At 33.9% G+C, this 13,344-nt stretch overlaps 1 protein-coding gene across 2 annotated transcripts in view; it reads left to right on the top strand.

Annotated features, from left to right (window-relative positions):
* Window positions 1-13,344, top strand: part of LOC145277722 (sodium-coupled monocarboxylate transporter 2-like) — a 248,743-nt gene that overhangs the window by 159,393 nt on the left and 76,006 nt on the right. For both annotated transcript variants that reach the window (XM_080129425.1, XM_080129424.1), the window contains one exon: window positions 6,889-6,956. In XM_080129425.1, coding sequence (XP_079985551.1) covers window positions 6,889-6,956 — 68 coding nt within the window. The remainder of the gene's footprint in view (window positions 1-6,888; window positions 6,957-13,344) is intronic.

Below are 13,344 nucleotides of genomic sequence, written 5' to 3'. Positions count from 1 at the left end.
TACAAATTTTCAGCCAGATCGGCTCAAACAGAGACAGACTAATAGAAACGAAAAAATATGTAGATGCATACATAAATAGGCACGGATATACATCGGTACACACATACTTACGCACTATTATGCACACACGAACATACACATATACACAAAAGTACGCAGACACGTACTCACATGCGTACGCAGAGAGGTGACGGTGGCTAATTGGTTAACCGTGCGGACTGGCAACTTGAGCGTGCCAAGTTTTAGTCTAATTCATTCCACAGAAACATTTTTATAGATTTTGGAAACCTTCTCGTGGTCCCTGTGGTTAGTTTTTCTAGAAAGAATTCTAACTAGAAAGATATCGGGGAACCGAATGCCAACAATAATTTTCTGAAATGAAATGAATGACACTCAGCAAAAAAACATTTGTACACACACACACACACACACACACACACACACACACACACACACACACACACATGCATACGTTTATTCGTATAAATTTTAAACGAACCTTTCATATTTTGCTTTGGCTCGCTTATGCGCATTTTACGTCACATCAACCATTTCGAAGTCTTGGATCTAAATGAGGATTTTATAACAGCAACGTCTTGTCCACACTTTTTTAAGGGATTGAAACTTGGCATCTCAAAATTAGCTATGAGAGGAAATTGGATTCGCTTGGTTCCGGTTGCTTTAGAAAGATTCTAAGAATCAAATGTAGCGACCGAGCCACCAATCACGAAGACAGGTAGTATCGTTAATAATCTGCAAACGACATCTTGGTTGGCTCAGACCTATTCTAAGATTGGCCGTAGAGAGAATTGCCAACCGAACGCTGCAATAGACCTCTGAGGGGAAAAGAAGAGAAAGGCCAAAAATGAACTGGACGCAAATAATCGACAGTGATAGAGAGAGAGAGAGAGAGAGAGAGAGAGAGAGAGAGAGAGAGAGAGAGAGAGAGAGTTGATTGCAATAGGAATGAGTTGGGGGAACGCTGTGGATTTGGCTTCATGTCTAAAATGAACTTCATTTCGGATTTTTATCCTCGGTCCTGAAAATTAACAGAGATGAAACCCTTCCTGTAACGACCTATTGAGAAAGAGCTAGTGTATTGCTGATCGCCTGGGGCACTCTGCTGGGAATGCTGACGAGACTGCACATGCATCTTTTGCAGAATTCTCTGGAGCAATGACTTTTTCAATTTCACTTTCCGACCATAATGTCACAGTTCTTGCGGTGGGAGAGAACTAAATACCTAGGACGAAAATCATTGTATCATTTGACTACCTCATGCGTGGCAGGACGCATGGATTCCTAAATGTACGTCTAAGAATGCAAAAAAAACAAACCCAAAACAATTCTTTAAATACATGTTGTTATTTACTCATATCTCGTAGAAAAAAAATCCCTCCGCACGTTTTACCTAATTTGGGAACTTTGAGGGATGTAGGGTTACCATTGCTGTCAGATAAAGCTTTTATTTTGACTGCAAGTCATTAATACCTTCGAGAATTTTATTCGGAAATTAAATAGAATTTATCTTTTAGAAATAGACATTACATTTGGTTGTTTATACATTAATTAAGGAGAGAGTTTGAATGTCCGACAGAGCCCTTTATATATATATATATATATATATATATATATATATATATATATATATATAGCGTACCAAGAGTAATCGCTCTTATTTTTATTTCGCTCGAATGGATCAGAGGGGATCGGAAACTGCATTGTTATGATGACTAAACATGCATTCATAACCAGTTTTATCTCTCTGTTGCAGATATCGATGATGTGAGACTCTAAGAAAGGAACCTCTGTTATGGGTGTGTGCCAGAAGTAGAGATACGTCATTGAATTCGTGACAAATGTGCATCTAGAATAGTAGTTAAATAAATTCTGGAGCACAAAAGGTCGCACGTTTTAATGACATCACTCCCGTCGTTGTAGCTCTTTAACGTTTTAAGCTAAAAAAATAGGAGTCTCTACTTTTGGAACTAACCTCGTATATATATATATATATATATATATATATATATATATATATATATATGTGTATATATATAGTAATGAGTAGTGGTTTATAGTGATAAGTAGGAAGACTGCACATCTAAAACATGCACAATAACCAATGACGCAACGGATAAAGTACTAAGTAAATTTGGTTCTAAACAACACTTTCCTGAAAGTTGACCGTTGAATTCTCAGTGCGAGCGATAAAAATACAATTACGAATTACTTAAAACTTATACCCGGTCAAGGCTGATGGAACGAGAGCATGCTACCCCCCAATAGTTTAAATGAAGAATTCTGTTAAAAATTCTGCACAAATTCCCGAGTTTGACAGAAGAATCTCGAATTCGACAGAATACATCTACAGAATGTCGGAGGTTGCATCAGCCGAAACGTTGTGAGAATGCAAACAGTATTACGAATGATCAGAATAATACGAAATCTGTTTTATTTTGTATAAATTCTTTTTTAACAAAACACAAACATTAATTTTAATAATTTATTTATCTACCAAATGTTCTGACTTACAACCTGCTAAAACAATCCTTCCCTAAATTGCACTTGTGGCCAAATTTTATCCTATACATTCCATTTGCTAACAATATTTCTTGTAACCTATTTATTATCATGTTAGATGTTGTTATACATAATCCGTATCGGTATCCATTTTTACTGATCACAAACATACATACACCACCACCACCACCACCACCACCACCACCACCACCACCAAACAGTTGGAATAATATTTAGTCTGTGAAATACAACATCAATACACTTCACCATTTACTACGGCACATTAGACGTTTCGAATGTCGCGGATTAAATTAAAAACATGCGTAGTTAATTCTCTTACGTGTGGAAACATCACATCAAACTGAAAATGAACACGGAAGCATATTCGATTGGAATGCTATTTCAAACTTTGGAACGTGACCGACTGACAGGCAGAATCTTTTTATAGAAATGTCTGAACGCATCTAAAAAAAATGAACTTGAATAATCAAGATTTTTAAAAACGCGTCCACGCATCAGTATAAGAGTCTTGGTCTGTCGAACAGGCGTCACATTTTAAAATTGAAATAATATTAGTTTATTGGTCAATCAGTTTAAATCTGAAATAGAAATTCAGTTGAATTGACAGGATCAAATATTTCACTTAAAATTTGAAATAATATTTAAGGGATTTTGTTAGACTAAAATACTATTGATATAATATTTTCGTTGGTAAGTCGAATGGCTTAAGTATGAATAGTATTTTACTAGTTCTGCCGGGTTTAAGATTGAAATAAACTTTTCGTTCGTCTGTTTAGATTAAGTTTGAAATAATATTTAATTAGTACGATTAAACTTCATATTAAAATAGCATTATCGTTGGCCTGTCTGGTTGAAGCCTGAACTAGTATTTTACATTTTTGTTAGGCTTAAGGTTGAAATATCATTTTCATTGATCAATCAGGCTTAAATTTGAAATAGTATTGCAATTGAATTGTCGGAATTAAGTTTGAAATAGAATTTTCCTCGCTAAACGCGCAAATTGAATGGACGCATTTTCAGAATGGATCCGTTTCTACTCTCAGTCTGCTAGCATCTTTCATGTTAGAAACATTTTATTTAGGAGATGATTATAATCAGTATAGTCATCAGTTCTCAAATATTTACAAGTGACAGTGGTGGGTGACGAGGATTTAATAATACGCGTTTGAACAACATGCCCACTATAAACGAACATAATTAAAAGGTACTCTTTCAATATCTAATAAACCCAATATGTATTCATTTGTATAGTTTTATATAAATAGGAGATTTGTGGTTGATTATTGCGCAACACTTGCCACGGAAAATTAACGCACAGGCACTCTAAACTGTTCACTTATGATAAGTAAAAAAATACTCGAGCTGAAATTAAAATCAAAATCTAAAAGCAGTTAGTCAAGAGCGATAATCATTAGGCCAGCTTGACATGATATTTAAAAGGTGTTTTCAAACCTACTTTTTCTTTACGTAAGAAATATGTCATTGGAAAGATTCACGCATGCGCATTCGTGCAACTGTTGAAATATATGCATATGAATCTTCCACCTGGTGCACCGCGGGGTCCCTAACAAGAGCAGGCAATCAATCGATTTGATCGAAAAATGGGTGATTTCGTCGCTTTTGGATGACACTAATAAAAGTGTGGAACATTCGTTGATCCAAATTCTATCTCGAGCAACTACGAGTCCCCTTGCAATTATATATATATATATATATATATATATATATATATATATATATATATGTGTGTGTGTGTGTGTGTGTGTGTGTGTGTGTGTGTGTGTGCATGTGCGTGTGTGTGTGTGTGTGTCGCCATTAATAAGTAAACTTCTATTAAAAGAAAATAATTTAATTTTAGACATGGGTTAACTCTCTCACACCATAGAAAACACCACCTACAATATTCATACATATAATCAGTCACTAAATTGCATAACAAAAATACACTCATTTCATTTCAATTACACATCCATATTTGAATTATACCGGACATATTTGTTCCAAAAAGAATACAAATTGCATCCTATCTTTTTTAAATATATTAACGGCTATATGACATTATAAAAAATCTTACTCTCTTTCACAAGGCTATGCCCCCCCCCTTTTTCGATTTTCAAAGACTTTTTTTGGTTTCTGAAATGGAACAGGGTCATGCATTTCATTGCATCAAAAACATATTTTCCAATATTTGTACTGTTTTTTTGTTGTTTTCTTAAGTTCATTCATCCAGAGGAAGTCTCGATATAAAGACGAAACGTTGATGAATACATAACTTGATTTGTTCTTATTTTATCTCTTCTTCATTTGGTCTCTCTTTCTCTCTTTCTCTCTCCATCTCTCTCTCTCTCTCTCTCTCTCTATATATATATATATATATATATATATATATATATATATACACCCATCAAGCACATACACACAAACTCAAACACAACCCCCCACACACACATATGTATATATATATATATATGTGTATTAATTGCACTCAATTTTAGATCACTCAGCCAACAAAGAAAAGTTATACATAATGCTTATAGTAAATAATATTTGTGCCATAATTCATAATTAACCATTATTTCTTCCTTATTATCCTAACCATTTGCTAGTCTTAATTCCGTGAGTATGGTAAACTAATTAGCAACCTGTCTCTTACATTCCACATCTACACCCACAAGCCCATGTCTTCATATATTATTCACTCAATAAACCCTACCCATTATCGTACCTGAGATGACACCTTCCACACTGCCAAGTTTATTAGCCTAGTTGCTTATCTAATCCCGAATGTGCAGATTTTCGCTCTTGTAGCATATTAGTAATCCATAACTGTGTCAATAATAGTTACACCTCCGATCATAATAGTTACACCTCTGATCATAGTATGTTTATATTTATTTTTAATTCTTAATTTTTTAATTTTTAATGTTAATTTTTAATTTTTCATATCAGTTGAGTTTCTCTTAATTTGCGTAGCCTGTCTACTGAAAGCGGTTTTATTTGAAGTTATTTTGGAGTGGAATTTGAAGCTCATGTTCTATAATTATAAAAATATTAAATATATTAAATATTAAATTATATGTTTATCAATAAACAGATCCACCGGACCTATATAAAAAAATTTGTTTTGCCGGTCTCATTATATAAACAAAGAAAATTTATCCAGGAAAATGCCTACTTCGGACTATTACCTTGTGATGTGGATTACTACAAAATACAGATTTGATCACCTAACCACACTGCTATCAAAGCCATTCACTTCGGATTTTACCATGCAATTTGGATGTGAATTTTTAGAACCTTTTCATTAACTTCCCTTACTCTGTGATATTTAAATACTTTTAAAAAAAACTTTTCATTGTGATTTTCCATGTCTCACTAACTTTAGCAAATAAGGTGTAAACCATTATAATTATTTGCTAATATTGTCTCTTCTGAGGAGATGGTAGACATCGAAATCCTTATAGGATGAGGACTTATAATATTTCAAATGTATTCTTTGTCTTCCATAGAATAATAAAAAAACTTTTGATTTGAAATTTAACCATTTCATGTCATAAATTTTAAAAATTATTGTAATGACTAAAATTATATATATATATATATATATATATATATATATATAGGATTCATGGGCAACGCCGGGTAAATTATCTTATATATATATATATATATATATATATATACATATATATATATATATATATATATATATATATATATATATATATATATATATATATATATACAAGATAATTTACCTAGAATCCTATATACCCAGAAACACGTGTCCATTGGTATATATTTTGTACATGTAAAATATTTTTAAAATGTGTTAATAAATTGTGAAAATATTTAATAAATAAAAATAATAAAATAACTAAAAAATATATACTGTCAAAAAAAAAAGAAAGAAAATAAAGAAGCCGGCGCAAAACAAAAAAAAAGAAAGATGTAATCACTCTTTACTCTTTATCGCTTAGGAAGCAAAAATTAAATACCAAAATAAGCAACGTTTCAACACCGCTTATATACTGCTAAAGATTAACAATAACAGAATATATATATATATATATATATATATATATATATATATATATATATATATATATATATATATATATATATATACTTCGATGCTTGTTTCTGACCAAGAGCGGAGGACCGCTTGAAATATAAAAATAGAATATTAAATACAAAAAATAACATCTTTTTTATGCTGCAAAACCCCTCATAACCTTGAAATCACTATTTTAGAATCATAAGTGGACTTTTAACATTTTATATATATATATATATATATATATATATATATATATATATATATATATATTTCTTTTCGTTTTTCAGTGACCGGATTTACACTTTGGGGTTCTGTATTATCAATTGGACTTGTTGCATCATTTTACACATCGCTAGTAAGTATGCATTTACTTTTAGTTCATGTAAAAATCTTGTATGGATATTGTCGTAGGCCTTGGACTGAGCATGTAATATTCAATTTCTTACAGAACTATTTCCTCATTTTCATTAGCATTGTTTGGGGGGGGGGGGAAACGTGTGCGCCTCTTTATTTTGCCGCTGCCATTGGACAAACTACATGTTAAATAGCGGCGTATACTGAACTTCCAACTTACCCCAGACTAGACTCAGTCGAAGAGGTTTTGTTTTGTATGTATTTGTACAGTATATCAATGAATATCAATTTTATTTGTTTGAATATGGAATCGCTGCCATATCTTAAATCGGAAAGTAAATACTTGATTCTGGAAGGAATTGGGCAAACCATTGCCAGTAACAGAAACGTGGCGGTTGAAAAGTTGCGCAATCTGATCCATTCGAAACATATACTGGAATGAACTAAGTTTGGGTACTTGTGGGGGACTGTTCCTAAAGTAGATGACTTTGATGTAGTCAGCAAGGAGGCAGTCCCGTGGTAAGATGTTCCGCAGACATGAAGCTGTGACAACGAAGCCTTGTTCGTGAAAATTTCGTCTGGCGCTAATGACACGAGGGAAGAAAGGATGTTTTTGTCCGTTGCGGTTGTAATATGTTGTGTAGTAATATAAATCAGCTCAACACGAACTTTATTGCTGTCAGGCTGAGGTACGTTTCTGTTCTATGTGGTTCATTCTTCTATGCTGAGAAGGTATCAGTTTATTGCTTATCCCATAGGAGAATGCAGATGGAGTTGCTAAGGCATTTTTGTGGGCCGGTGTTCGCTTATTCTAGTGTGTCTAACTGTACTAACACAGAAGTTCAATTGTAATGTGAACATAATTCTTGCTATTTAACTTGCCACATAGTCCCCTGTAAACATGGTCTCAAATAGTATGTATAAGTGACAGTATATCTTATTTGGAGGTAACGTTAGTAAAAAAAAATAAGAAGAAAGGCTAAATAATACTAACTGTTCAAAGTTTCGAAAACAATTGTTTATGAACAGATAGTGGACATGATTGTAATATAATCAAAATTGTTTTATTTCGTTCTACCGAATACGTTTAGAACTTTTTGTACGACCCAGTATATTCATTAGTCATGCTCCAGACAAGAACATGGAACCGTACAGAATACCATTTTTTTCTATCCTTTTATTCTTTCTTTCCTTTTTTTTTTTAACATGTGGGCGTTCCTCTGGACCTCTTGATTAAATATCACTCTAAAAGGCTACACAAATGGCCTTGATCGGCTTTCGTAGATTAAAACACGACCGACAATTGGATGTGACCCATTCCTTCGCACAAAAGAGAAGTTAATGCCTGTGAGGATAGAAAAAGTATTAGATTTTAAATAATTTATTTTCTAAAAAATGATGAATACAAATGAAGCACACGGAGTTCAGACCATCTTTTTAGGTGGATTTCTGTCTATTGAGTGAAGTATGGTTTGGTGTAGTTTAAAGAGGGCCATTCATCCAGGCTTTGCCTTCTCAACCCTTGAGAAGGGGTTAGTGTATTTCTAATCACCTGAGGCGCACCTACTAGGGAACGATGACGCGGCTGCAGAGGCATTATTTGCTGGCTAGAATGCTCCTCTTGTGTGGTGCTGACTTATCAAATCTTACTTTCCCGGTCTTGTTTCATATCTTCGCGCCGTGGAAGGTAGATAAACATTGAAATAAGGCACACGCGTGAGAAATGGGTGACTGCTCGCGTACTTTTTATTTAACTGGACAGATTTTGATCTATTCTCCCAATTACTATGTCTTGTTTTTCATCATTTCATCATATGTCCATTACTTTCACTTCGGCTATGAATTCGTCAGAGCACATTCCATTGAAGTACCGCATTTACTCAAAAATGTAAAGTCAATTTTATTTGCAAAATATATTTACAATTGCAGTGGAAACTTACATTTTTATATGGTCTGATTCCAACCCTAAGTCTATTTACCCTTCTTCCCATAAAAGATGAGGTTCTGCTTGGTCTGTTCTGCAAAGTGCAGTAAATGTTTTGATACTATACTTCATCTTTGGTGTAATGCTCTCGGTCATTGCGAAAGAAATCATTTTAAACCGAGGTAAATTTATTTTTATCCCAATTCAAAGTGCTTCTATTTTTAAGAAACTGGGGTTTTCCTACATAAAAACCAAGGAAAACATATAGATGCATGATGCATCAACATATTAACATTCAAATACATCTGAGGTTTCGTTATTCTTTTATTTTATTGAAACCTAATATTCTTAACAACATAATGTACTACTCCAATGGACTTTTAAGCGAGTTATGGAATGTTGGGACATCGATCATTACAAATACATGATTAATACGTGATTTTGCGTTTTGTATAACTCATAATTGTTCTGTAATTTTGTTCAAATATTTGCAGACTATTACCATGTTTTCTGTGTAGTATCGGTTTTTCATGTGTAGTATAGTTTTTCATTTTTAGTATAGTTTTATTCATGTGTAGTATAGTCTTTCATGTGTAGTATAGTTTCTCATGTGTAGTATAGTTTTTCATGTGTAGCATAGTTTCTTATGTGTAGTATAGTTTTTATGTCTAAAATAGTTTTTATGTATATCATAGTTTTTCATATGTAGTATAGTTTTGTATATGTGGTATAGTTTTTCATGTGTAGTATACTTTTTATATATAGTATAGTTTTTCATGTGTAGTATAGTTTTTTGCGTGTAGTATAGATTTTTATGTATAGTATAGTTTTTATGCGAGTATACTTTTTATAAGTAGTATACTTTTTATATGTAGTATAGTTCTTATGTATAGTATAGTTTTTTAATGTATAGTATAGTCATATATAGTATACTTTTCTCATGTATAGTATAGTATTCATGTGTAGTATAGTTTGTGTATTCATGTGTAGTATAGTCTATGTATTCATGTGTAGTATATTTTTATGTATAGTATAGTTTTTCTATTATTCGAAAGGTGTCTTAATTTCCTTACATCCATACGAGCACAGTTAGATAAAAAAATCGGTTTTCAATATGCAGTAAAATCTGACCCCCCCCCCCCAAAAAAAAATAGAATCAATCACCGAGGGAGAAGAGAGCAGATACTACACTTAGATTCTAGCCAAAGATCAAGCTTTTGCTGTAGGCAATTTATCTTTCTCCCACCGCAGAAAGATGTGACACAAGGTCAAACGGTGTGGATTGAAAAGAGATGCTTGCACTCTAGCCCACAAAAATACCTCACCGTTCCCGTTGGCATTCCTTAGTAGGGATAACCCAGGCGAATTAATTATAAACAAACTTCAAAGAGAGAATATAAAGGCTGGGAGTGTGAACGTTGTAGAACTGCGTAGAACCATACTTCAAACGGATAAATGTCTCAGTCAGACTGATTGTCGAGGACATATCCTTGACTAGTATGAGCAAGGTATGTTAGGTAAGTATTTTGCTGTACAGTGTTTACGCGTGTGAAGTGTAAGATTCTTGCTCCGAGCCGTTTTAGTTGAGGCATTTAGTGTTTGAGAGTTCAACAGGTGTTTGTGGGGACAGATGTGACCCAAGTGTTATTGCTGAACATCTAATCATTGTCTTTTTTCTTTAAAAAAACGTTTGATTGTTAGTTTTATCAATTAACTACTTAGGTAGGTCGCTGTAAAACAAAACAGTGAGAAAGAAGGGGGAAAAGAAGGAAAAGGAAGGTGGGGTGAAAAAAGAAACGAAGGAAAAAAATTAATTAAGAAAGGGAGAAAAAAAAAAGACAAAGATCCAAAAAAATACAAAACATAAAGAAAGGGAAATGGAGCAAAAATGAAACAGAAAGAGAGAGAGAGAGAGAGAGAGAGAGAGAGAGAGAGAGAGAGAACGGGGGGGGGGGGAAGAAATGATAAAATTCAAAAGAAAGATACACTAAAAAATAGAGACAGTCCAGCTTGCTTTTTTCTTTCGTCATCAAAGCCACCATTGTTGAGATGTTGGATTTGGTCCTGTACAATCCTATTGTAATCTAGCCGTTGAGCGTGTATAACAATATTGTTAGTGCATATTTATGACAGTATATATGACACTTTCTCATTTACTACTTGCCAAGCCAGATAGGATTGTTTGTTATCTGCTGCATTCTGGATTCGATCTATTTGTTCTTGAACGTACTTCTCTTGTTCTGATAGGTACATCATACTAAGTTCTTGAAGCGCCTGCTTCCTTAATTTTCTATTCTGTCGAGTGGGGTATTTATGTTGCTTTTTGATTATGTTTTTTAACTTTTTTCGTTTTAATATTATTTTATCATTTTCCCACGGTACTTTTCGCTTTACCTTGGGCTTCAGAGGTATACACTTCTTTGATGCTTTTTGATGCGATCTAACGAAGTTTTCATAGGTGGTATTAGCAGTTGGTTCCTGCTCCTGTGCTTGTAAAGCATCAAATCTGTTTCGCAGTTCTAATATGAATCTCTGTTTGATCTGATTGTCATGTGACAACGTTGATCAGTTGTAGGGCTGTCTAGATGATTTTTTAGTTTTGTTCGCTCGTAGGCTTAACTTCAACTTAGAGGTTACAATCCTATGATCAGTAGACACACCATAGAAACTGCTATAAGCTTCAGTTATGACAGCTATTGATCCACTTCTTATTCATAAAAAGATAGTCCGATTGTGCTTGTCTCCATTTCGGGATTGATGGGTCCAGAGCTTACAGGGTCTTTTCTGAAAACGGGTATTCATCCATTGTAGGTTGTTTTCGAGGAGAAAAGTTAATATATACTCTCCATTTCGGTTTGTTCCATCATGAAAAGAGAACTTATGCTTGTTGTCTTCCCGTCCTATATATGCATTCATGTCACCTCCGATAACCAATAAATTATGTTTGGGGATTCAGCGCACTATTGCTGACAGTTCATCGTAGAAATTCAGGATCTCTTGCTTGTCACTGACGTTGGTAAGGCTGTAGCAACAAATAACAGTAGTAGTAGGATTACCACTGAAGATAGCAAGAATTATCCTCTGTGTTATCTTCTCAGCACTTTTCAATGATTTCAATGCTCGTGGGCTAAGCAGAAGTCCTACTCCCCCAATGGTACTATTTGTCGAATTTTTCCATGCTGACGCTGATACTAGTTTCCAGCTGTTACCAATTTCATGGTACTTTATGTCCATGTCGTTGTGGAAGAGACGGTGCTCTTGAATTCACACAATATCGATATCGTGTTCTTTGGGTGAAGCAACAAGTTCTGATATTTGAGATGTGGGTTGAAGTGTCCGTACATTAAAGGTGGATATTTTGATGGTATGTCTACATTTTGCTAGCTTACGTTTTCGTGCTGTAGTAAACTTGTCGATAGCTGTGGTCAGTGCCGGCACACCAAGTAGCGACCCTTGGTTACCCATGTGGCGGTCTATGCGGTATGGAATTCTGGTTTGATTTAGAGTCATATTCAATCTTTTGATAGCTCGGATAATATCACCTGTGTCAGCTACGTCTACAGGCGAATCGCAGTAGTTTCTCAATTAGACTAGTTGAACCTGATCGTTGATCTCTTAATGATTCTTCCGCTCAGCATTTTTTGTGCCCTGCCATTGACTGATTCTTTAGTTCTTCCGCCAAGGCGCATAACTGTCATGCTGCTCCCCATGACGTTACCAGAGCCCATTTACCAGTTCAGGTTCTACATCAGTCTTCCGTTATGAGTGGTCCTACATGATTACCGTAGACTATATCCTCATTCTACCACGATTTAGGTCTGATGTGAGTGTTCCTTTCATCAGACGGTATAGCCTGTTGAGGCAATCCTATACTGTTGTAACTTCCGCACGAGCTATGATGTAAGTTGATATTTGCGGAGATTCAAATACTTTTTATCACCGGTATGCTCTTCAGAGCATTTTTTGAAGTAATGAAAAAATAAATAAATAAATAAATAAATAAATAAAATAAAATCCTTTACTTACATGAGATTATTCTGTTTAACTGATATAACGCAATCGACGTCCAACTAAATTTGAATATATATATATATATATATATATATATATATATATATATATATATATATATATTTTTGCTTTTAAATTTTATCAATTGGACCGATATGCTCCTCGCAGTTTTCTCAAATTAATAAAAAAATCCTTTACACACATGAGATTATTGTGGTCAACTGACAAGACGCAATCGACGTCCAACTAAATTTGAAAATATTTTTTTTGTTTTGTTTTGTTTTTAGTTTTTATCAATCAAAGCTAAGTTAAAGGCAAACACTCCAGAAAATGCATATTCAAAATGGAAATCACATTTTGAAAAGCTACTCGGAAACAAACCAGAAGTAACAGACCAACCAATTCAGCCGATTCTTGTACAGGAACTCGATATTGAGAAGGGTGATTTTACAAT

The sequence above is a fragment of the Euprymna scolopes genome, chromosome 6 (assembly GCF_053919585.1).
Source record: "Euprymna scolopes isolate OS-2025 chromosome 6, ASM5391958v1, whole genome shotgun sequence".
Taxonomy (NCBI): Eukaryota; Metazoa; Mollusca; class Cephalopoda; order Sepiida; family Sepiolidae; genus Euprymna; species Euprymna scolopes.
Note: the sequence above shows the minus strand (reverse complement) of the source record. Positions and strands in the feature narration are given on the sequence as shown.